The 27,008-nt window shown below is 39.7% G+C and overlaps 1 protein-coding gene across 1 annotated transcript in view; it reads left to right on the top strand.

Annotated features, from left to right (window-relative positions):
* The window catches only part of LOC115513831 (diphosphoinositol polyphosphate phosphohydrolase 1), a 133,632-nt gene that overhangs the window by 41,432 nt on the left and 65,192 nt on the right, over positions 1–27,008 (top strand). The window contains exon 2 of the mRNA XM_030315290.1: positions 23,826–23,936. Within this exon, the coding sequence (XP_030171150.1) occupies positions 23,826–23,936 (111 nt within the window). The remainder of the gene's footprint in view (positions 1–23,825; positions 23,937–27,008) is intronic.

Genomic DNA, 27,008 nt, shown 5'->3' with positions numbered 1-27,008 from the left:
TGCGGTGATAAAAGTGTTTTGGGATTAGATAGAGGTGGTGGTTTTATGACATTGTGAATGTATTAAGTGTCACTGACCTGTTTACTCTGAAATGGTTAATTTTAGGGGCACCTGGCTGACTCAGTTGAAGAGCATGCAACTCTTGATCCTAAGGGTTGTGAGTTCGAGCCCCATGTTGGGTGTAGAGATTATTTAAATAACTTAATAAAAACCAAAAAAAAAAAAAAAGGTTAATTTCAAGTTGTGTGTATTTCACCTTTTTTTAAAAGGCTACTTTTAAGATTATAGTAATTTTTAAGAAGTATTCTCTTAAAAGTTTTCCTTTTAGAGTGGTCTGTTATTAAATGGCAATTTATAATTTAATATGATTTCATGGATAAAAAGGCTTTGTTTTCTACATACTTCATTGGGTGGGTGTTGTTGAGGGTATTTCATTCTCCACATGCTTTGAAGTATAATCGAGAGATAAATTTAGGGTCAAATTGTTACAGTAAAAGTTTTAGAGGCACTCCCAAAATGTGGCCAAATTAATTGTTCAAGAATGATGCTTTTCCAGAGTAGAGCAGAGTAATTTTTGTTTTGGCCTCTTAATGGTTGAAAAAAGGAATGTCAAGAGTAATTTATAATTTTGGTTTTCTTTAAGAAAAAGATTTATGAGAGTTTGCATTAAAAATATATGAAACAGATCAGCTAAAAGTTTTAAAAGATCAGTAGAAGAGATATTGCAAGAATGGGCAGTTGTCCACTAAATCTAGCTCTCTTATGGGTTTGTTAAAAAGAAAGAGGAAAATGTGATGGGACTAATGGCTTTTTAGTGACTGATAAAAGAACAAATGTAAGTTAGTCTAGAAATAGACTTTTACTTTAAGATTCACTTATGTAGGGAATTTGAGTGTTCTAATGATTTTTTTTTGTTTTTTGTTTTTTGTTTTTTGTTTTTTACTGTTTATTCATTTTTGAGAGAGTGAGCAGGGGAAGGGCACAGAGAGAAACAGAGGATCTGAAGTAGGCTCTGAGCTGACAGCAGCGATCCCGATGCGGGGCTCAAACTTAGCAACTTGTGAGATCATGACCTGAGTCCAAGTCAGACACTCAACCAACTGCACCACCCAGGTGCCCCAACAATGTCTTTAAGTGTTGTTTATAGAAGGTTCAGAATTGTTCTTCAGTTGGTCATTTTATAGCATCTAATGAGCCCTTTAAAAAAATTTTTTTTTAATGTTTATTAATTTCTGAGACAGAGACAGAGCATGAGTTGGGGAGGGGCAGAGAGAGAGGGAGACACAGAATCTGAAGCAGGCTCCAGGCTGTCAGCACAGAGCCCGATGTGGGGCTCAAACTCACAAACTGTGAGATTATGACCTGAGCCGAAGTCGGTCGCTCAACCGACTGAGCCACCCAGGCGCCCCCCTGTAATGAGCTCTTAAAATTAAAATTTTTAAGCTTTTTATTTAAGTAATCTCTACATCCAACATGGGGCTTGAACTCATGACCCCAAGACCAAGAGTTGCATGCTCTTCTGACCTAGCCAGCCAGGTGCCCCAAAATGAAATTTATTTTTGAATAGGCAGTACATTTACTTGGTTTAAAATTCAAAAGACACAATTGGGATACAATGAAAATTCTCCTTCCCATACCTGTCCCCCCCCTTTATCCAGTTTCCTTCCTCACAGACAACCAGTGTTATAATCAGTTTCTTATGGTTCTTTTATTGATGTTTGATTATATAAGATTTATTCATATTAATTTTCTATGAAGTTGAAATAATTAAAACATCTTGGGTATAATGAACCCTCGCTCTCTCTGTTTACTCCTCTTTATTCTGAGTCTTAGAGCAATGGATTGTCTTCAGGTAAAGGACTCTCAGCCAAGATTTCTCAATCTTAATGCAGTTGCTACCTAGTTTTTTCTGATTTCTGGTGATACTCTCCATCTTCTACTAGAGTAAATGAAGCATAATTTATGGTAGAATAAAACAGTTTGACAGTTCAGTTATGTTAGAAACATGGAAAGTTGTGAAATACAGTATTTGAAATTACATGAAAATTATCTTTCCATCTTAATTTTCTCATATATAGTTAAATATTTCATTTATTCTTGGTGCACCATATGTGTTTAGCCCTTTTTTGTTTTCGTTTTTGTAAGAATGGTAAGTTGGAATCTACAGATATGTGGTCAGAATTGCAACAGAATAGTTACTTGTGACCTGCCTGCCCCCTGCTTACTGCTCATCTGACCCCACCATATGATGTGGCTTTCCTGTACATCTGCTCGTGGCCATAGCTGGGCAGCTGTAGTCATGATGGAAACCATGATGGTTTATAGTACATTAGCATAAGGTAAAAATTGCTTTTTTACTGAAAATAATTTTCTCTTAATCATTTGTGCTTATGCATGGATTTAATATAATCTTAATAGTAATCTATAAAAAGTTGGTATGTTTTTTTTTAAATAATAAGCAGTAGAATAGTTAGGAGCTCAAGAGTAACAAAAAGGAATAAACTGAAGAAATCAGCAAGATCTGTGGAAAGAAAACTTTAAAAATGTCACTGAGAGGATTTGAATAAGTGGAAAAATGTACAGTATTCCTAGGTGGGAAGGTTCAGCATTGTAAGATGTCAATTCTTGCTAAGTTGATCTGTAAATTTAACTTGATCCTTGTAGAAATTACAAGTCAGTCATTTTTTTAAAATGTTCATTTGTTTTTGAGAGACAGAAAGAACACAAGTTGGGGAGGGGCAGAGAGGGGGAGATGTAGAATCCGGAGCTGGTGCCAGGCTCCAAGGCATCAGTGCAGAGCCTGTCGCAGGGCTCAAACCCACGAACTGTGAGATCATGACCTGAGCCAGAGTCAGATGCTTAACCAACTGAGCCACCCAGGTGCCCCACAAGTTGTTTTATTTAAACTACTCAAGCAGTTTCTGAAGGTCAAATGGATAAGCAATCATGGAAGAATAGCTAGTAAAATTATTGTTATTTTTTAAAGATTTTATTTTATTTGCATTTTTTTTAAGTTTATTTATTTTTGAGAGAGAGAGTGAGAGAGAGAGAGCACACGCAAGGGCAGGGCAAAGAGAGAGACAGAGAATCCCAAGCAGGCTCTGTGCAGTCAGTAAGAGCCTGACGTGGGGCTCAAACCCACGAACCATGAGATCATGACCTGAGCTGAAACCAAGAGTCAAATGCTTAATGGACTGAGCCACCCAGGCTCCCCAAGATTATATTTTCTTTTTTGAATACTCTCTACACCCAACGTGGGGTTCAGACTCACAGTCCCAAGGTCAAGAGTCTTGTGCTCTACCAACTGAGCCCGCCAGGTGCCCCTGGCCACTAAAACTCTGAAACAGAAGAGTGAAGGGTGGGAATGTTAATGTCTAGTCCAATTAAACCATGTTGCAAAGCTATAGTACTTAAAATAGAATGCTTGGAAACTGGATCAGGAATAGGCAAACTAATCAATACAACAGAATAAGTTGTCCAGAAATAAATTGGCAGGTCATCTAGAAAAAAAAAAAAAAAAGTTGGATTCTTTTTTTAGGTTTATACTAGAGTAATTTCCATTGTAGATAGGAAGTGTAAACATTTAGAAAGTTAAAACCATAAATTGCTACAGGAAGACATGAGGCAATTTTGTTATAGTCTTGGACAGGGGCAGGACCTTCTAAATTTATGCCATTTAATTCGAGTCATAAAAGAAAAGATTTGAAGAACAGCCTACAAGGGCGCCTGGGTGGCGCAGTCGGTTAAGCATCCGACTTCAGCCAGGTCACGATCTCGCGGTCCATGAGTTCGAGCCCCGCGTCGGGCTCTGGGCTGATGGCTCAGAGCCTGGAGCCTGTTTCCGATTCTGTGTATCCCTCTCTCTCTGCCCCTCCCCCGTTCATGCTCTGTCTCTCTCTGTCCCAAAAATAAATAAACGTTGAAAAAAATTAAAAAAAAAAAAAAAAAAGAACAGCCTACATAAGTGGAAAACTACACCTCGCTAATGAATGAGAAGACATTATCGTTCTTACCAAATCATCTATTGGTTTTCCATTACTACTAAAAATCTCAGTAGGTGTTTTAAAAAAATAAATTTATTCCTGAATATATATGGAAGTATATGGCCAAGAATAACCAAGACATTAAAAAAAAATTGAAAATTTCAAATCTTTACAAAAGTAGACCAGATAGTATAATGAGCTCCCATGTACCTCTCACTCAATGTCAACTGTTACCAACTTATGGCCAGTTTTGTTTCACGTGTATCGTTAACCACTTCTCTCCTCTTGTAATATCTGATCAAATCTTAGACAATAATTTCACCCATAAATTTTTAGAACATACTTCTAAAAGAGAACACTCTGCTTTTAGAAATCGCGTACAGTATCATAATCATACTGTAAGAAGTTCATATAGGAATGACAAATAGCTAGTATTTCCCCCTCAATTTACCATTATCGCTCAAATTAATGAGTTACTGTACATCACGTATGCTTCAGTCCATGAGTTCATATTGGTTTTTGAACAGGTAGAGCCTCTTGAAGTTAACTTCTAAGTCCTATTTATATTAACTAAATATTAGCAACTTGAATCCACCAATATACGAGAAGAGTAACATATCATGGCTATCTAACTGGGTTTATTCCAGAAATGCAAGGCTGATTTAACATTTGAAAATCAATCAATGTAATCTACTACATTAACAGACTAAAAAAGAAAAGTCATTTGACAGAATCCAACATCCATTTATGATAAAATGCTCAGCAAACTAGGAATAGATAGGAACTTCCTCAACATGATAATGGGCTATTCAAAACAGCTAACATTATACTTTAACATTGAAAAAATAAGTACATTGCCCCTAAGTTGTGAACCAGACAAGGATGTCTATTCTCACCACTTCTATTAATCATTTTTCTGGAAGTTCTATCCAGTACAGTAAGGCATGCATGCATTAATTAATTAATTAACTAATTAATTTAAAATATAAATTAGGAAGAAGTAAAACTCTTGATTTTCAAATGACTTGATCTTCTGTGTAGAAAATCCTAAGGAAGCTATCAAAAAGGAATTAGAACTATTAAGTGATGTTGGTACGGCCACAAGATAATAAGGTCAGTATGCAGAAATCAGTTGTGTTTCGGTACACCAGCAATTAACAGAAATTGAAATTTTAAAAGAGCATCAAAAAATAGTGTCGGACAGGGACTGGCAGATGATGACTCATTTCTGTAAGTAAGGTTTTCTTGAATCACAGCCACATTCATGTACATATTTAGTGGCCGTGATGCTTCTGTGCTGCATTGGTAGAGCTGAGTAGTTGCGACAAGGTATACAGCCCACAGAGCTGAAAATATCAACCACCTGGCCATTAAAAAAAAAAAAAGTTTGCCAACACCTGATATAGAAGAGCTTTATGATCTCAGGGAAGGGGAGGATTTTTTATACAGGAAACAGAAAACGCTAACCATAAAAGGTAATACAATGTCTTCATCAAAATTAGTAACTTGTGTTCATCAAAAGATATGAAAGAATGGAAGGAGAAGTCTTCAAGAGTGGGAGAAAATATTTGTAAAATATAGCAAAAATCTATAACAATCAGAACACAGTAGGAAAATGGACCCTAGACTTGGCCAATAAAGCCTGTCATAAAAGCAGATGGTCTGAGAATATTTTTTAAAGTACTCCAACCCATTCATAATCAAAGAAATGCAAAAAAATCCCACAATGACATACTATTAAACACTCACCAGAGGAAATGTAAATTGAAACAGCCATTATGGAGAGCAGTATGGAGGTTTCTCCAAAAATTAAACTACCATATGATCCAGCAATTCTGTGTCTGGGAGCATCTGAGGGAAATGAAATGAGCATCTCAAAGAGATAACTGTACCCCCATGTTCATTGCAGCATTATTCACAGTAGTCAAGATACGGGAGCAACTTAAGTGTCTATTGATGGATGAATGGGTAAGGAAAATGAGGCATGTGTGCACTCACACACGGATATTACTCAGCTATAGAAAGAAGGAAATCCTGCCATTTGTAACAATTATGGATAAACCTTGAGGGCATGATGTTAAATGAAATGTCAGACAGAGGAAGACAAATACTGTATGATCTCACTTATATGTGGAATCTAGAAGAGTCGAACTTGGAAACACAGTGGAATGGTGGTTACCAGAGTCTGGGGGATGGAGGAAATTGAGAGGTGTTGATATAAGGGTGTAAACTTTAAGGGTTTTTTTTGTTTTGTTTTGTTTTTTTGTTTAAACTAACCTCTACCCTCAACATGGGGCTCGAACTCGCGACCCTGAGACCGAGAATCTCTACCAACTGAGTCAGCCAGGCACCCAAACTTTAAGTTATAAGATGAAGTTCTGGAAATCTAATGTATCACATGATGACTCTAGTTAATAATACTGTGTTGCATGCTTGAAATGGAATATTCTCGCCACACACTCACACAGTGGTAACTATATGAAGTGATGAAGTGAAGTATTAACTAACTTTATTATTGCAGTAATCATTTTACAATATATGTTGTACCCTGTAAATTTACACAATTTTATTTGTCAAATAAATAAGTAAGCTAATAAACAAACATTACCTCAGTAAAACTGGGGAAAACATCTGATTGGCGGGGAAAAAAAAGAATACAATTAATTACATAAAAACAGAAGGCTTCTACACGGCAAAATCACTATAAAGTCAAATCAACAATCACCAGGTCAGCATTTATTAAAATTACAACTATGTCTTATATTTGACATAGCAGTTCTTAGGTTCTGTAAAGAAATACCTTTATCATGATACAAATGGCCTCTATGTTGTCAAATCCAGTGGTCCGTTCTTAGCCTTTATCTTACTTGATCTCTTAGTGGCATTTAATCTAGTTGATCATTCTTTCAAACACTTCACTTGGCTTCTTGTATGCCTTATGGTTTGGTTTTCTTTTGTGCTTACTGTTGGTTCCTTCTCGAACTCCTTCGTTGGATCCTTCAAAACATTGAAGAGCCCCAGGGTTCAGGCCAGCAGTGCTCCAGACTTTTTCTCTAAGTGATCTCATCCAGCCCCAAATTCTGCATACTGCTACATGTTAATCTCCAGCTCTGACCTCTTTGCTGAACAGCAGACTCCTCTCTCCAGCTGCCTTCTCAGCAATTCCATCTATGTTGTCATTTAGGCAGCTCAGGCTTAACATGTGCAAAACTGAACTCCTGGAATTACCAAACCCTGCTCCTCCCATTGTTTTCCCACCTTGTCCATTTGCTCAGGTCAGGGAACCAAAGTCATCCTTGACTTCCTTCTTTTTCTCATAGACCAAATCAAGAATTCTGTTGGCTCTACCTTTGGAAGAAGTCAGAATGTTATGACTTCACACTCTCCCCACTGTTACCTCTTTAGTCTAAAACCATCTTCACTTCTCTCCTTGGATTATCGTAGATCCTCCTAACTGGTCTGATCCCGCCTTTGTTCTACCTTGCAGTCTATTTTCTATGCTACACTCTGGTGATTCTGTTCCAGGTGTTTACTTAGAACCCCTAAGGGGCGTAACTTCAGATCTTATCCCAAGTGAAGAAGAATTAACTTGTTCTGAGAAGCCCTCTTTGACCTGTCCCGCTCCTCCTCCTTTTTTCCTTGCTTATTCTGCTCTAGCCACTCTGGCCTTCTTACCTTGATCTTGTGGCCTCAGGGCAGGACCTGTGTTTCAGAGGGTACCTTTCCCTAGAGAACCAAAGGCTTGTTTTCCTCACTTCAGTCAGATCTGTGCTCAAACCTCACCTCTTAGGAGAGACCTTCCCTGACTTCCCAATCTAAAAGAGTACTCTGTTAATTTCTGCTTCCTTATTTGGTCTTAGGTTTCTTATTACTACTTCTGACCACCTGACATTATTTTTGTTTATTGCCTGTCTTCTCCCATTAGATTGTACATTCCAAAAGAACAGGGCCTTTGTTTGCTTATTGCTGTATCCACAGTGCCTAGAACAGTGATTGGCACTGAGTAGATAGTCAGTGAATATTATTTGAATGAATGAGTGAGTGTGCGAATTCTACCAATATATTCACATTTGGGAAGTGATTCATGTATAGGGCTATTTATCGTAGCATTGTTTAATAGCAGAAATTGGAAATGCCCAAAATGTCCATCAAGAGGTCTAATGAAATAAATTGTGGTACAACCATATAATAAAATCCCCTGTATGAACTCATTTATATGAAGATCCAGAACAGGCAAAACTAATCTGATAGTATAAATCACAATAGTGATTGCCCCTGGGTTGGAGGCATTGATAGGAAAGAGTCACAGGGAACTTTTTGGGGAGACGGAAACATGTATCTTTATAGGAATGTGTGTGGAATCAGGTGCATGTGTTAGACTTTGACCATCTGTAAATTCCAGTGAATGTGAATTGTAATTCAGTTACAACAAAATGCATTCCTAAAAATGGAAAACAAATGAACTTGTGTATCAAGCTAGTGGCATAATCCTACAGAAAATCTTTCATGTGACTCTAAAATAGTGTTTTGATTGAACATCTCTAGTGGGATCTGTCCTTAGGCTAAGAAAACTACAAAGAAACCTTAAACTGTAGTTAGTAGTTTTATGGTTAATAGTGCTATTAATTTGACACTATTAAATTATATTACAGGACAACTCAGATAATTCTATTAATGTTATTTTGAGCATAAAAGATACATAAGGATTAAATCCAAAAAGTCAAAGCTCAGTAACTTTTTGTTAAAGATTTTTAAAAAATAATGTTTTTATTTTTGAGGGGAGGTGGGGAAGGGCAGAGAGGAAGACAGAGGATCCGAGTGGGCTCCATGCTGAGAGCGGAGAGCCCTTTGTGGGGCTTGAACCCATGAACTGTGAGATCATGACCTGAACAGAAGTCGGGTGCTTAATCGACTGAGCCACCCAGGCACCGCTAAGATTTTATTATTTTAATTTTTTTAATGTTTATTTATTTTTGAGAGAGAGAGAGTGTGCGTGTGTAAGTGGGGGAGGGGCAGAGAGAGAGAGAGACATAGAATCCGAAGCAGGCTCCAGGCACTGAGCTGTTAGCACAGAGCCCAATGTGGGCTTGAACTCAAAAACCGTGAGATCATGACCTAAGCCAAAGTAGACGCTTAACTGGCTGAGCCACTCAGGTGCGCCCCTGCCTCAGATTTTAAGTAATCTCTACACTCACCATGGGGCTGGAGCTCATAACCGCAAGGTCAAGAATTGCATGCTCCACCAGCTGAGCCAGCAAGGCGCCCCAAAAGCTCAGTAACTTTATTTTTTTTTATTTTTATTTTTTTACCGTTTTTTTTTAATATAATTTATTGTCAAATTGGTTTTCGTACAATACCCAAAAGCTCAGTAACTTTAAACCAGAAATGGAAATATGAGTATAACAAATAATTCATTTTTCTTTTCAATTATTCTCTTTATTGTTTTTGTTTTAATAATACACGTTTCCTATCTGCTATTGAAAAGCCATAGAGCGATGACAAGACAACAGCGCCTGTACCTAAATTGAGGTCTCTAAATATCCTTTCCCACCAAGAACCAGAGCTCCTTAGAGAAATAGCTGAATTCAGATATGGGGCAGGCAATGCTTACAATGAGCCTGAGATGTTACAGTGACAAAAAAGCAAGACAAAACCAAGATTAAAGATTTATGTCAAAAGGATATGAGAGAGATAAACAAGATTTGTGCAACATTACTGGTAGAATATAAGTGGGAGGCATATGGGTGGTTACTGTACAGTTCTTTCAACTTAGCTGTATATCTGTAAATTTTTATAATTAAGTGCTGGAGAAGAAAAAGACAAGAGCCAGTCTGAAGCAGCTCTTGCTAAAGGTGGGGGCATCAAAAGATTAATGACTGCAGTAGATTGAAACACAGGAAGTATTAAATCTAGTTAATTGTACAACAGTAACAAAAAATATTTGGAGACTGCTTGGATGCTATCTCATTTTTCTTTTACTTTTTCTGTCTTTTTTTTTTTTTTAATTTATTTTTGAAACAGGGAGAGACAGAGCACAAGTGGGAGAAGGGCAGAGAGAGAGGGAGACACAGAATCCGAAGCAGGCTCCAGGCTCCAAGCTCCAAGCTGGCAGCACAGAGCGTTGACGTGGGGCTGGAACTCGCGCACCACGAGATCATGACCTGAGCCGATGTCGAACACTTAACCAACTGAGCCACCCAGGCGCCCCTCATTTTTCTTAAAATTAGTAAATTAGGAAGGAAAAAAATCAAGTATTTAGCTTGCCTTTCTTACATTAGGGTAATCAATGAGGAAATTTCTTCGTGGAAATTTCAGCTAATAAATATAAAAGGGACAATAGAACTAGAAAATAACCATTTGCATTCCCTAATGTGATTATGGATATAGATGGCTGTCATTAATAGACGATAAAACCAATAAAAGAAAGGCTGCTGATGTGTTCTGTAGTGGACAGGTTATGTGATGGTACTTGAAACCAGTTTCATCATCTCATCACTAAAGGTGATGTCAGATCTTATTATCCGACAGTGCGATCCTATAGGAAGCATGTCGCACCGTCTGTGAAGTTTTTTTGCCAAAACAAATCCAAACCTGATCAGGCTTCAAGATCTAACAACCTGGGTACAGGAACTATGAGAGAAGAGATTGAGGACCGAGTTGAATATTACAACAGAGGGAGGGCATTAGCAAATGCAGGAATGTGGGAAATCCTACAAGATAATTAAATGATCTGTTTTCTTCAACAAATAAGTGGCTTGAAAACAATGAGCCATGATGGGGAACTGTTTTAGAAAACTAAGGCTTAAGAGTCCTTCTATCAGTCAAATGCAATGTATGTATGGGCTTGGTTTGGATTCTTCATTTAAATAAACCAGTTGTAAAATAACATTTTTTAAACAGTTGGAGAAATTGTCATATGGCTTGTTTACTAGCTGATTGAAGCAATTGTTCATTTGCTAGGTATGATAAGGATATATTTTTCAAAAGTCCTTATCTGTTAGTGATATGTAATTGAAGTATTTAATAATGAAATATGTTAATGTCTGGGATTTGCTTTAAAATACTCTGGCATCTGGGGTGCCTGGGTAGCTCAGTCAAATGTTGGACTCTTGGTTTCTGCTCAGGTCCTGACCCCACATCAGGCTTGTGCTGCCTGCTTGGGGTTCTCTCTTTCTCTCTCTCTCTCTCTCTCTCTCTCTCTCTCTCTCTCTCTCAGAATAAATAAACTTAAAAAAATACTCTGGCATCTAAAATTAAAAAAGGAGGGGGACACCTGGATGGGTCAGTTGGTTGAGCTGCAGACTCTTGATTTCGGCTCAGGTCATCATCCCAGGATCGTGAGATGGAGCCCTTAGCTGGGTTCCGTGCTGAGCGTGGAGCCTGCTTAGGATTCTCTCTCTCCCTCCCTCTGCCCCCCTCCCCTGTTTGCGTTCTCTCTCCTTCTCTCTCTCTCTGTCTCTCTCTCTCTCTCTTTCTCTCCCAAGTAAACAAAATACTCTGGAAATGGGTTTAGGTAAATGAAACATGATAGGCAAAATGTTAATAATTATTGAAGCTGGGTAATGAAAACATGGAGATTCATATGGATTTTCCTCTACTTTTGTGTATGTTTGGAATTTTCTACAATAAAAGAGTTTTTAAAAATACCACATGGTTGGGGCCCCTGGGTGGCTCAGTCGGTTAAACTGTGGTCTCAAGTCATGATCTCAGAACTCCTGAGTTCGAGCCCCGAGTGGGACTCTGCTGACCGCTCAGAGCTTGGAGCCTGCTTCGGATTCTGTCTTCATCTCTCTCTGCTCTTCTCCTCTTGCACTCTATCTCTCTCTGTCTCTCAAAAATAAACGTTAAAAAAAATTTTTTTTATTAAAAATATTACATAGTCTTTAAAGGAAAAAAGAGGCTTTGTGGTTATCTAGTGATAAAATGATTTCTGCGATTTAAGTTAAAAAATAAGGTAGAACAGTGTGTCTGATGGGTTACTATTTGATTTAACAGAGAGAAAAGAAAATAATAAATGTGTTTCTATTTATACTCCTATATGCTAAAATATCTCAAGAAGTCTTCATAAGCAGTGCCTCTGGGGAGAGAGGTAGGAGAGAAGGCTTACTTTTCAAGGAATGTCCCTTTGTACCTTTTTAACAAGTGCAGTGTGTACTATTGAAAAAATAGGTCATAAAAGAAAGAGTAGAATTAGGAACCACTATTCCAGGCACAAACATGTGTGTAAATTTAGAGCAATAGAATGTTAATACTGGGAGGGGTTTTGAGGTTATTTGCTCAGTCTCATAAAACTGAGAAAGTTGAAGTATGTGGATTTTTTTTTTTTTTTTTTTTTTCAGTTGTGTGGCTGATTGGTGTGAGGCAGACCTGTAAGCCAAGTCTCTGACTGTTCGCTATAAAGTAGACAGCATACGACTGTGGTTTTAAACTTTGACATCTCTGTAATTAATATAATCTCAAGTTAGATTGAAACGTGATTGATATGTTGGTGGCTACTGTAGGGACACAATACATACCTGTCTTTGAGTCCACTGTCAACGTCTTTTTTATGAACCTGTATTTTAGAAGACTTCATTTGTGTTTGGCTCAGCAAAATCAGTGTATTGATGAACAGTGATTTTACAGTGTATTCCCACAGTTCTAAGATCGTGTGTGGGAAAATAATGCAGTTTGTGGATGTCAGGAATGTTGTTGCTGTGGCTTCGTTTGTTTTAATGACCTCAAGAAGCTTGAATGTTCTAAATATTTCATTCACTCTTATTTGGCTTTCAGAAATTTCCTAGGGAATAATGCTTGGCATTCTTCTTGGCCAAATATAAAAATCTTAAATGCTTGTTCTAAAATATTCAAGCTGTACATGAAGTTTTAAAGAAATGCCTTTAAAGAAAATGCTTTCTCCTCCTTAGTGCCACCAATTGTACTGTTACAGAGGCAGTCTTTGTTTCTGGGGTGAATGCTTTCAAATGGACATTTAAATTGAAGCTGTGAAGTTCCCATCACATAGAGTGCAGGAAGCTTCACTTCTCCTGCTGGTGCCTCAGCCTTTTTCTTTTTTCCCATCTGCTCCCCTCCTGTTTGTCTCTTGAAAACTGGGTATCTGTGTCCATCTGCTAACCCCAGTAGGAAGCCATAGCCCTTACATCCCTTTTTTAAAAAAAAAAAAATCTTTAAGGTTTATTTATTTTTAGAGAGAGGGAAGTGAAGGGGCAGAGAGAGAGAGAGAGAGAGAGAGAGAGAGAGAATGAGAATCCCAAGCAGACCCTTCACTGTCAGTGCAGAGCCGGATGCAGGGCTCGAATCTGTGACCCATGGGATCATGACCTGAGCTGAAATCAAGAGTTGGACGCTTAACCGACTGAGCCATCCAGGTGCCTCGCCCTTACATCCCTTTCACAGCACCCTCCTTTCTGATTAATTACCAGTCCCTGCCATTGCTGCCCCCTAAATGAGACGTAACGCACTGGTTGCTCCCCATCTCCAGGGATGCCGATTATATCCAGGTCCCTAATCCTCTCTAACCAACCCCTCTGCCCCAGCTCCAGCCCATCACTCATTCAGCCTTCAGATTCAGGCTTCGAAAAGAAATGAAATTGCCATCTTCCTCTTCAAAAACCAAGGAGGATTCCTAGTTGCCTTCTGTTGCTGTAACTCTTTGGTGTGCTTGCTGTATGAGTTTTTTAGACTGGTTTCCAGTCTGATTAATCAGCCTCCTCCGTTGCCCTCTTTTTCTTTCCCATCATGCACCTTACACCATTATCAAACTGCTCGAATTGCTCAGTGTTCCCTGTATAAAATACACTGTTGGAGCATCGGTGCCTTTGCAGTTGCAGTGCCCCTGTCTGGAGCACCTCTCCTTACTGAGCTCGGGAAAGCCCTCCTCTAGGCCCCTTTCACACGTTCCTTCTGGAGAAGTGTCCTGGGACCCTCTCAGAGCCTTTTCTCCTCTCTCATACTCCTTGCTGACATGATGTTGGAGCTACTTGGGCCCTTCATTAGATCCAAGGTTGACAAACTTTTTCCTGTAAGGGACCAGATAGAAAATATTTTTGGCTTTGTGGGGACATGTTCTTTATCAGAACTGTTCAGCTGTACCCTTGTAGCTTGAAAGCAGCCATAGGCTGTAGGTAATGAACGAGCATGGCTGTGTTCCAATACGCTTTATTTAGGGATACTGTAACTTGAATTTCATGTAAATCCATGTTCCCAAATATTCTTCTTTTGATTTTTTTCAAACTTTTGAAAATGTAAAGACCGTTCTTACTTAGGTCATGGGCCACACAAAAACTGATGGATTTGGCCCATGGGCCACAGTGTACCAGTCCTTGCATGAGAGAGATCAGGGGTAAGCTTTATATATTTTTACACATCTCTGCCTTCCCTTCACACACACTGCCCTTCCTCCATGCCTCACTTCACTTAGAAGCAAATAATGACTGAACCAACCGTTGTTTATGGAATAAATGTTTAAGTAAGGAATTACTTAAACTATGGTAGTATCTAAACAAATGTGAAAAATAAGAGACTCATGTTGCAAATTAGTAGCCATTTTTAATATTTATTAATAAACACTTTCACAAAAGAAGGTTACAGAAGTTGCACAATCTAGAGGAGCTCACAGTCCCCTCTATGTAGAAGACAGCTCTGGCCAGGAAAGATGTAATGAGCAAATAAATAGTCTCTGCTCAGAGAATTTTGAAAATTGGCCCAAATCTTTGAATTCAGTATCAGATTACCTTCTCCATCTTTTCCTTCTACCTGGCCTGGAGAAAGTCGTGTTGTACCTTTTATCCAGTGGTGGTTAAGCTTTCAGAGGGTTTTTCATGTAGGACTTGATATGTCATGGGTGTGACAGGCTCGCAAGTGGCCCGGTGGTCAGAGTCAGACCTGGAGACTTTTGAATCCTGGCTCAGCACTGATCTTTTATGTGCCCTTTGCCACATCACCAGATCATCTTCAGGCTTAGTTTCCTCATTGTTTATAATGGCAAGTATTGAATAATACCCAGTTTGTATGGTTGTTTGAAAATTAGGAATAGTGTAGTAAAAATAGATTATGTAAAAAGCCAGCACCTGGCCCAAAATGAGCACTGAATAAATACTACCTGCTGTTGTTATTTATTTTCCCCCAGGATTGGTCTGTTTTCTTTTAGTATATACAGGGGCTGTGGGAGTGGGTTAAGGTTTACAGAAATAGCCTGGGACATTCCAGTAAGTTATGTTGAAATAGTGTGATCCAGCAACTTTTAGTCTTTGTCTTTTCCTATAACCTGCAAATATAGCCAAGTTTATTGGTTTCTTTAGGCTTATTAAAAAAAATAAAAAATAAAACAGTCATCGAATACCAGGCAATATAAAGTGCTGTATGTGGTTATCTTAACATTTGGACATTAATTGAGGAAGACCGGGCAGGGCGGGGGGCAATCTGACTTCGAAGTCTAGTATTACACTCTGTACCCTGGGACTTATACTTAAGAATGCTGTGTAGGATAGTTTGTGTCTCTGACCACTTTTTCATATTGTTCTTAAAATACCTTGTTACTTCCAAAGTTAAACTGGCAGAATATCTGTTCACAGCACAGTGTGGTAGTTCTTTGTACTAGACAGGGAACTTCCTTTCATTAAATAAACAGCCTGATTAGCTAGATAAAGTGAAGGGATGTTTATAAGGCATTTTGTAAACTGACTGTTTATGTCTGCTTGTTCCTTATGTTAGTATTTTGAGCTCCTGTGTAGGAAAAAAAATCGAAGGGTAAAATGGCTTCAGAACTCTAGGAACTGATACTACTAATGCTTGGTCCTGTGATAATTTATTGATTTATCTTGCTTGCTCATCTTTACTTACCTTTTAAATATTTTTATGAGGTCCTGTGCACAGGAACTTGTGGTGGCTCTTCTTTAAAATATCCTGTTTTCAGGGCACCTGGGTAACTCAGTGAGTTAAACTTCTGAATTCGGTTTAGGTCATGAACTGGTGGTTGGTGAGTTTGAGCCTTGCCACGGTCTCTGTGCTGACAGCTCTGAGCCTGGAGCCTGCTTCTGTCCTCTCTCTCTGCCCCTCGCCCACTGGCAGTCTCTGTCTCTCTCTCTCATAAATAAATGCTAAAAAATTTTTTTTTAATATTCTGTTTTCTGGAATCTAAGCAGCTGCAGACAATTATTCATTATTATTTCGGTCTTATTTTTCTTTTTTTAATTTGTATTTAAAAAAAATTTTTTTAAGTTTATTAATTTTTGAGAGAGAGAGAGAGAGAGCAAGTGCATGCGCACATGCACAAGCAGGGGAGGGGCAGAGAGAAGGAGAGACAGAATCCCAAGCAAGCTCTGCACCATCAGCACACGGTCCAAGGCAGGGCTTGAACTCATGAACTGCGAGATCATGACCTGAGCCAAGATCGAGAGTCAGTCGTTTAACTGACTGCGCCACTGAGATGCCCCTTCTTTTTCTTTTTTAAGTACAACTTCTTTTTTAATGTTTCATTTATTTTTAAGAGAGAGAGCACGCGAGCAAGGGAGGGACAAAGGGAGGGAGACAGAGAGGATCTGCGCTGAGCACAGAGCTCAATGCAAGGCTTGAACTCACGACCATGAGATCATGACCTGAGCCGAAGTCAGATGCTTAACCGACTGAGCCACCCAGGCGCCCCTATTTTGGTCTTATTTTTAAGAAGGAGCATAGAAATGATTAGAAAGGGTTTGTCTGTAGAAGCAGTTTGCAGGGTGTATCACAGAGTTCATAGTGTGTAGCCCTTGGATTGTCTGGGATATCCACACAGCTCTCTGGCAGTAACGGCAATGCTGAGGGGCCTGCTGAATGTAGGAGGCATTGCATTGTTGGAAATGAGACCATGTTATATATATTACTGAATGTAGTTTTCTGAGAGTTGGTAATATGTCCGAGATCTATAGCTTACCTATCAGAATTTCCCATGATGTAGATCGTTACTGTAGATATTCTCATTTTTTGAGGAAAATATTTCCAGAATTATACCTGAAATATATTTACCTCCATGATGCTCTTGGTAAGGGAAATGGAAACTTATCTGATACCAAGGGTAGTGGACAGGTAGGGAGAACAGGGATAGCTCCTCTAGCTAGAACTTTGCAAAGATACATATTCTGTCTTGTGTTAGTCTCATCCTGGTTGGAAGAGTCTAAGACCATTCTTCCCCCCAAATCTCTTTTTCCCTCTTCTCAGCTCCAGTCCCACATTTATATGCTGGTCCACTGAAAATACTCATTAGATATCTCATTATACTCTCGATTCATGTGTTCAGAGGATAGCTTCCTATGGTTCCCTCCTCCACTGATACTTTTTTCTCATTTTCCTTGGAGGGCAGTTCCTCCTTTGACCCAGCCCATGGCTATCAATCACTTGGTCCTCTGGATGCTTCTTTCTGTTTATCTGAGAACCTGTAACTCCCTTCCCACTCCCATGTCTGTCCTCATCCTTTCTCAGCCTGAATTCAGTGCAGAAACCTATTCTGCTTCCAAGCTTGCCCACCTCCAGCTCAAGTAAGAGTGACCTTTCTAAAACCCAAATTGGGAGGAACGCTCCTGGCTACTTCTGGTTTGGCGCTGCCCAGAAGGAATTAGTTTTTGTTGAAATAAACTCTTAAAAATTAAACACAAAAACAAATTGGGTTGTGTTATTTCTTTGCTTAAACAACTTCCTGACTTACCCATTGCCTTTAGGTTTCAATCCAAACTCTTTATAATTAGACCCTTGCCTTTTTGTTCAACCTCCCTAAGTAACCCCTTCTGGATGCTTTCCGTGCTCCTTTTTTCAAGCACTTGTTTGTTCATTCAGCCTTTGGTCCATTCTTTCATTTGCTCATTAAACTTTTATTGGCCACTAATATGGGTCAAGCTCTGTGCTTAAGGCTTGGGTCTCAGGCAGTCAACAGAACGGATCCTTAGACATTTCACTGACCTCTCACACTGTTAATCAGGATTGATTAGGTTATGCTGCAGTAACAAATTTACCCTGAAATCTCATTGTTTTAACACAACACAATTGTATTCCTTGTTACGATGCCACTCAGTCTTGGGTTGTCAGAGGCTCTGCTCTACATAGGAACCCTTCCATTTAGAGGCCCTGGCTTATAAGCTACACCAGCTAGAACTCACTGTGCTCCTGGGCACTGGGACAGAGGAAGAGAGAAGCTGGATGGGCTTCTCCCTGCCTCAGCCCAGAAGTGACATGTGTCCCTTCTGCTCACATTTCATTAGCCAGAACTAGTCAGATGGCCCCACCTAATAGCAGGAGGGCTTGGAATACCATCGACAAGAACATAAAATATCCGGTGAGCATGATGGTCCCTGCCACAGGCCCTGAAGTATAGTTACCTGACTTCTGGTCTGTCCTATCCACTGGACTTCAAATTTCTCAAGAGCTGGGATTGTATCTATCTTGCTTTTGTGTCCTAAACATGTGGGCACACAGTAGGCTTCTGATTTTTGTTGAATCAATGTCCTTCTTGAGCTTGAATTTAACTCAGGTCACTTCTTTTAAGAAGCCTTCCCTTGCCATCTCTCTACTGTCCTCCCCCCAGCCTAGATTAGGTGTTTCTTTTCAGTGTCTTTGGGGTATCCTGTGCATACCTCAACCAAAGCACTCCTCACCCTGTATTACTACTCTTTTTTTCTTTCTTATTTTTTCTTCCCTCTCTCCACTAGATACTCCTTTCCTGGGTAAGGGGCTTTCTTTTATATTCTTTTGAGAAGTTGTATTAAGCATTACTTTTTTAAAGTTTATTTATTTATTTTGAGAGAGACGGAGACAGTACTGTTGGGGAGGGGGCAGAAAGAGAGAGAGAGAGAGAGACACACACACACACACACACACACACACACTATATCCCAAGCTGTTGGGGAGGGGGCAGAAAGAGAGAGAGAGAGAGAGAGAGAGAGAGAGAGACACACACACACACACACACACACACACACACACACACACACAATATCCCCAAGCAGGCCCCAAGCTGCCAGTGCAGAGCTCAACGTGGGGCTCCGACCCACGAAGCTGTGAAATCATGACCCAAGTTGAAACCAAGAGTTGGGACACTTAATGGACTGAGCCACCCAGGTGTCCCTGGATTAAGCATTATTAAAGCAATTTAAGAAACCTTAAAAAATAAAACATTACTGTTCCAAGCTTAAGTCCATTATAGAAATCTTCCCCTGTTAGGTTTATTATTCCCACAGATTTCTTTAGTCTTTCATTGTATACCTGTGTCCCTAATCAATATAATGATTTTCCTCTGTGTCCATATGGATAGCAACTTGTCCCAGCCCCACTGTTGATTTCTCCCTGCTCTGTAGGGCTAGCTGCATCATGTTCATATGTGGGTGGGTGTGTTCTGTGGGCACATTTAGCCATCTCTGCACTGATATCACCTGTCTTGGTGATAAGAGTTTCATGAAGGGTCTAATTAATACCTGGTTGTCCAGTCCCCTACTTTGATCTGCCTTAAAATTGCAGGGGTTTTCATCTTTGCAACCGCCATTCCTAGTTTATAACAATGCTGAATGAATGTTTGTTGAATAAATAACAAATTCTGTGGTTGTTTTCCTTAGTATGTTGTTTTCAGATTTAGGAACTTTGCCATTTGATTTCTTTTCTGATAATTTTATATTTAAAAATCAAGCTTCAGAATCAAAATTTACTGACCAGAAACACCACTTAGTGTTTTATAAGATAGGAAGGAGTAAAGCCTCTGGCTAAAGGAAAGATGTTTTGTTTTTCAATGGGTTGTCAAGGAAACTTAGGAGAACTGTTTACTGGTAATGGTGTTTGCTTTGAAGTGTGACTACAAAGTAATGAGGCTTATTTTTCCCAATGTCTGTATTATACATAGTCTGACCTCATGTAGGCCTGCTTTGAATGTGCAAAGTAGTAGTGACACTTGCAAGATTTACTAATTAATATTTCACATTGATTGAAATTTAGAAATGAAATTATACTTTATGTTAGAGGTTTCTTTTGCTTTAGCTTTAGTATTGTCCCCATGAAGTTCTTTCATTTGGACTATAACCTAATTGAATGGCCCTAGTCAGCCTTTTAAGCAAATGCTTAGGTTCAGAATGGCTACGTAACACTGCCAACAAGTGGGAGAATTCTAGGAAGAAAGACTACATGTTCTTTATATAATAAATCCTTGAAAGATTAACCCATTTTCTACCCTTTCTTGAGTTTTCCTTGCAGGTTGGATTGGTATGATTTAAATGCCAATATCCAGAGAGTCTCGGGAGGACTTTTTAAAAAAAACTTTTTGGGGCGCCTGGGTGGCTCAGTCGGTTAAGCGGCCAACTTCAGCTCAGGTCATGATCTCACGGTCCGTGAGTTCGAGCCCCGCGTCGGGCTCTGTGCTGACAGCTCAGAGCCTGGAGCCTGTTTCAGATTCTGTGTCTCCCTCTCTCTGACCCTCCTCCGTTCATGCTCTGTTTCTCTCTGTCTCAAAAATAAATAAACGTTAAAAAAAAAATTTTAAAAAAAACATTATAAAAAAAAACTTTTAACTTAACAAACATGATTGCATTTGGGCTTATTTTTATTTTGAGAAGGAATTTTTAAAAATACAAGATTTGCCACAATTATCACAAGATGGGAGGAGTGTGGCAGTGATTCCCTGCCCCCTTTTTTTTTTTTCTTGAGAGATCAAGAGAAGAGAGAACACGAGTGGGGGAGGGACAGAGAGAGAGAGGGAGAGAGAAAGAGAGAGAGGGAGAGAAAGAAAGAATCCCAAGCAGGGTTCCCACTGTCAGCACAGAGCCGGATGCAGGGCTCGAACCCACACACGTGAGATCATGACCTCAGCCAAAACCAAGAATCGGATGGCTAACAAATTGAGCTACCCAAGCACCCTTGCCCTTTTCTTTTATGGAAATAGTGTATTATTTCAGCTTTATAATTTAATATGATGTAAAACTAAGGATCACTTCTTGGAAGGCTACTCCCCTGGAATATAGACTCTGAGGAAAAAAGTAGTGGCACTGACTCCTAAATTTAGCTTTTGAAAAGTTACTGTGATCTTAAAACCAGTTTTATTTTTTTGAGATGAAGCTCACATAACATGACATTAACCATTTAAAAGTGAACGAGTCAGTGGCATTTGGTACCACTAATTCAGTGGCATTTAGCAACCTTTGTATAGTTTCAAAATACTGTGGTCACCCCAAAATAAAATCCTGCTCTCCATTCTTCCCTTCCCCCAGTCCCTGGCAACCACCAGTTTGCTTTCTCTCCTCTCTCTTGATTTACCTATTCTGTATATTTCACATCAGCGGAATCTTACAGTATGTGACTTTTGAGCCTGGCTTTTACTTCGCCTGATATTTTGAAAGTTCATCCACACAGTACTTCATTCTTTTTTAATGGCAGAATAATATTCCTATGTGTGTGAATGCCACATTTTGTTATCCACTCACTGATCGGCATTTAAGTTGTTTCTACTTTTTGGCTAGAGTAAATAATGCTGCTGTGAATATTTGTGTGTAAGTATTTGAGTGCCTGTTTTCAGTTCTTTTGGGTGTATACCTAGGAGTAGAATTGCTAAGTCACGTGGTAATTTTTTATTTAACTTTTCAGGAACCACCAAACTTTCCACAGTGCCTGAACTATTTTACATTCTTACCCAATGTTTGAGGGTTCCGATTTTTCTACATCTTTGCCAGTTCTTGTTATTTTTAAAAATTATAGCCATTCTTGTGGGTGTGAAGTGGCATCTCATGGTAGTTTTACTTTGCACTTTCCTAGTGACTAATGGTGTTGAGCATCTTTTCGTGCGCTTCATGGCTATTTGTAGATCTTCTTTGGAGAAATGCTGCTTCTTTGGAGAAATGTCTTTTTGTTATTGTTGTAAGAGTTTTTATATTTTTATGTATTTATATTTTGGATACCAGACCCTGATCAGATAGATGATTTGCAAATATTTCCTCCCGTTCTGTAAGTCGTTTTTTCACATTCTTGATAATGACCTTTGATGCACAGAAGATTCTAATTTTGATGAAGTCCAACTTACCTAGTTTTAGTTGTTGTTCATACTCTTGGTGTGTCATGTGAATTGGCATATCTTGCCAAATTCAATGTCATGAAGATTTATTGCTATTTTATTTATTTTTTATTTTTTTAATTATTTTTTTAAGTAAACTCCATCCCCAGTGTGAGGCTCAAACACATGACCCCAGGGTCAAGAGTCACACATTCTACCCACTGAGCCAGCCAGGCATCTCAGATTTATTGCTGGTGGGTGTACAATGAGGACTCTTATTTTAAAAACAAAATTTCGGGGGCGGGTGCCTGGGTGGCTTAGTTGGTTAAGTGTCCAACTTCGGCTCAGGTCATGATCTTGTGGTTCATGAATCTGAGCCCCATGTTGGGCACTCTACTGAACCCACTTCGGATCCTCTGTCCTCCCCTCCCTGGCTTGTGCCCTCTCTCTCTCTCAAAAATAAACATTTAACAAACACCCACAAAATTTCATAGAACCTCCACATTTTACTTTAACCTCCCTTAGATTATACATTTATACACATCACCCAAAAACTGTGGGTTTCATATTATCTTAAATTACTCTGCATTATGCAAAGCAGAACCTAAGTACACTTAACAAATGAAATAGTACTTGTAAATTTAAAGGCATTATTTTCTCCACCCATGGTCTATATTTTGGTGACTATGTATGGATTCATGGATTTTCTTTTTAACTCCAGACCCCCTCTGAGTCAGCAGATCACAGATTTTATAGAGGAGCACCAGGGGACTGTATCATGACATGCAGAAAAGGGATTAAGGATGAAGAAAAAGGTAGCATTTCCAGGGGCCCAGGTAGTTGCAGAAACGTCAAAGGAGAAAGGGGAGATGACTAAAAGGTAGGTCACCGGAAGTCAGAGGTGGAATCTGTAAGGGCTCCAGAGGACACAGCGTTTGCTTTCAGGCAACAAGAATGACTGCAGAGTGGAAGTGAAGTTCAAGGGGGAGTGTGTTGGGATTAGGGCTGGACACTCAAAAGACATCATCAGAAAGTGATGGTTTAGGGAGCAATAGAGGATTCCTTTAGTTTTAGAAGTAATGCCAACCGAGTTCTACCTCCAAAGGAGGAGTCCAGCTAACTGTTTAGCTCCTGTCCTGGAGAAGGATAAGGAAAAGGAGCTGGGGAAATCCTAGATTTTATTTCAGCCGTGATTAGAATGCAGTTAATTTTGAATTAATAATACTGTAGCCTGTATCCGTATTTTGTGTGTGTGTTTGGTTGTTTTTCTCATTTCTTAAAATTTTTTCGTAAAAAATACCCAGTTTTCTCTCAGTTGCAAGCATGATGAGGTTTTTCAACTTGACCTGTAAATGAGGGAGTTGGGTTCTCAGGACACACTTAGAGCTTGGGGTGGTGATGGGCCAGGAGCTGGGACACACGGGAGTGAGGACCTGGGAGGGAAAGTGTTGGGACTGCGGTGCCAACCAGGGCTAAGGACTGCTTTCCTTCTGGCCAGCCCTTCACAGCGTTCACAGGCTCATCAGTGACTTTCCACCCCCCCTCCCCGCCCCCAGTCCTTGTCAGCTCTGTGTTCAAAGGGCTTTAGAGAAAGGAGCTAAGAAGAGGATAGATAGGCCTGAGGGGAAGGTAGAGGTAATGGCCACTGGTTCACATGTCCTTCGGCTTTTACAAGGCGGATTGTCTGCTTTTTCCAATAGAAATAAAAGCTACCTTACCAGAAGTGACCTGGAGAGATCTAAACAAAAAATAGGCTTAGGTACTTAGACTTTGGTGGTGTTTAAGAGTCTGAGTTTATAAAAACGTGTCTTTTTTGTGTTTTTAACTGCCCATGTAACCTCTGTGACTTTCAGGTGCTACTCGTGAGCAGTAGTCGCCATCCAGACCGATGGATTGTCCCTGGGGGAGGCATGGAGCCCGAGGAGGAGCCGAGTGTGGCGGCAGTCCGTGAAGTCTGTGAGGAGGTGAGCGTTGAGAACAAAGGGCACGGCAGTACCTTGTAATCCTGCATCTTTCACGTCTGTGTAGTTCTTTATCACCACCCACTGACTAGACATGCTCCTGATCCCAGAAGGAAGGCATTTAACAGTTACCCTGTGCTTCCTTGATGACAGGGGTGATCGGGTTGTGACGTGGTCATGTTTGTCAGGCACTCTGTGCAGGGAGAGGGCTCATAGTAGTGACTGTATCTAACTATTCCAGACAGTTTTTGTGATTTCCCATGGAGCTCTTTCAGCATTGCCTCTGTCACCTGTGGCAGAAGATCAAGAACAAATAGTTCATCAGCCCTAAGAAATCAGAGGAACAGGCAGTATTGATATAAATGGCTCATTCTCATTAACCTTTAGATGAGGAGGTGGTGGCCCTTATTTTCCTATGCTTCCTGAGTCCTGGCCTTAGAACAGTGGTTAACGCAGCAGTTCTGTCAGCCAGAAGATGTTATTAATGGTGCCATTAGATAATAGCATCTTCTTTGTTATTTAGTCACATGACATTCAGCATATATGTACTGAATTCCTGGGCTATGCCCAGTATATCTTACTAGATACTCTAGAATAAGTAGTCGGAAGAAGTAAAGTCTTGGACCCCTAGTTCCCTTACTTTGAGGAAACTAAGACAGAGATTGCAGTTCAAAGCCAGGAGGAAGAAACTGACTAACATTCCTCCATAGCCTGCTGTGCTCTGCTTACATGATTTCACTTAAGATTCCTAACTTGGTGGTGTGTTTTATCACCCTCATTTACTTGCCCTCGCCACATAGTTGGTGCTTTTTAGATCTATTTCTTTGTTCCAGAGGGAATTTAAAACTGATTCTAAGGACGTATAAAATCGCACTAAGAATGAGTCTAACTCCTACAGTTCTTCGGTGTTCAGCCCTTGCTGAAGTCCTCTGAGACTGACTTACTCTTGGAATACTCAAGGAGTTCTTTGCTTGCTCTGAAACTCCTGCAGACTTGTGTTGGCTCGTGTGCCTCTCCTTCTATCATATATCTGGTGTCCATAACTAGACTATAATCTCTGGGAGCAAAGAGTATGTTTTAAAGTTTAAATCCTCCCTTCCTGTGCCTCGTACACAGGTAGGTAAATGGAAAGTAATGAATACATGCTTCCATGACAGATGGAGTAATGGATGGAACAGTAAAAGTCCTGAAGAGTCCCCCTTTCTTATCAGACCTGGGATAATGGGGAATGCACAGGGGCAGGGTGGCCTGGAGGGGCAGATGTGATTCTGTACTCTGCCCTCCCATGCTGCAGGGCTGCACATCTTTGCCTGGTCCTTGGAAGATCTCAGAGGCTAAGTGGCTGGACCAGTTGGTGGACCTAAGCTGCACACTCTTAATTCAGATCCACTTGGCTCCTGTAGGTTCTAAGACACGTAAAGCAAAAGTGATGTTTGAAAGCTTCTGTGGCAGTTGTGGATTAAGAAAGGTGGTTGGAAGGCCTGAAATAGAGGGTTCTAGAACAGAGAGAAAGGAAAAGGTTCAGAAACTTTGCAAAACTTGCTACTTGGTTTTAGGAGTCATGGGGGGAATCTGACAGCTGTACCATTGTGGAGCACGTTGGGATTGGCGTCTGTCTCTGGAGAACTTATATTGCTGTTACTGTTGTTTGATTTTGAGAGTTACAGTTGAGTCATCCCTGACTATACACATGCAGCGAAGATGGAGAGAACTAGGAGAAATGCAGTGAGGGGCAAGAAAGGGTGTAGGGCACCCCACTCACCTTTGTTTCCTGGAAAATGCCATCCCACGCGCCTGAGTTGGTGAGAGGGAGGCTGTGGTGAAGGAGGAGGCAGAATGCTTGTGATTTGAGAAGGTAGTGGCGCAGCACCGAAATGAATCATGTCCTCATATGTTCAGAATCCCCCTCCCTCCTGTCCGGATGGGGTCCTGAGCTTGAAATTAAGCCCTGCTTGACTCTGAGCAGATTTTCCCCCTCCCGTCAAAGGAGAGTCCTGCCACACTATATACTTTATTCTAGCATTATTGAGAGATAAAGAATGGGAACTGCTTGCAACTTTAGAATACGGTACTGAATAAATCAAATGTTTGCACAGACAGTAAACATTAGTGAAATATGTCATTACGAAAACAAACATTTCAGTGGCTTCTATCAAAATAGAAGGGATGGTTTTTCCAATTCCACATCCGTCAACAGAGTACAAGACTTGGAATCAGAGAGGATATAGATAGATTTTTTTTTTTTTTAATTGCCCTTGAAAGGTAGCTTTTGTAAGCAGAAATCGCTATTCAGGGAGTTTATTTAGGTTTCAAAATGTTATGACTTTTGTAAAAGTACACATTCAAAAACGTTTTTTTTTTTCATAATGCTCACAGCTCTGTTCTCTAGATAAACATAGAAGATTTTACTAGTCACTTTTAGATAATATTTAGACCAGTTAATTGAAGACCTTCAGATGTTTCAAATTGGTTTTATACAGGTAAATGTATTTTATTGCTTTCTAAAGAACTTCAGTTATCTGATTTAAAAAAATAAAACCCTGGGGTGCCTGGGTGGCTCAGTCAGTTGGGCATCCAACTTCAGCTCAGGTCATGATCTCACAGTTCGTGAGTTCAAGGCCCATGTTGGGTTCTGTGCTGACAGCTCAGAACCTGGAGCCTATTTCGGATTCTTTGTCTCCCTCTCTCTCTGCCCCTCCCCTTGTCACACTCTGTCTCTCTCAAAAATAAATAAACATTAAAAAATTAAAAAATAAAATAAAGCCCTGATGAAGCTCTTCAACTGAAGTCCTGTGAATCTCATACATTAAACTTACAAACTAGGTGAGTCTTAAATTCTTTAAATATTCCCATAATATATGTAAACTTACTAAGAAGTTTAAACACAAGTCAGAAAGAAATTATTCAATTATACTTTCAAAACTGTGGTTACAATCTAATAGGCCAAGTTTTTTTTTTTTTTTTTTATAATCTCTATGCCCAACTGGGGCTCAAACTTACAACCACAAGATCGAGAGTCGCATGCTCTATGACTGAGCCAACCAGGCGCCCTAGGCCAGATTCTTTTACATATTA

Source organism: Lynx canadensis, chromosome B2 (assembly GCF_007474595.2).
Source record: "Lynx canadensis isolate LIC74 chromosome B2, mLynCan4.pri.v2, whole genome shotgun sequence".
NCBI classification, from domain to species: domain Eukaryota; kingdom Metazoa; phylum Chordata; class Mammalia; order Carnivora; family Felidae; genus Lynx; species Lynx canadensis.
The sequence above is the reverse complement of the archived record's forward strand: the minus strand, read 5'-3'. Positions and strand labels throughout refer to the sequence as shown.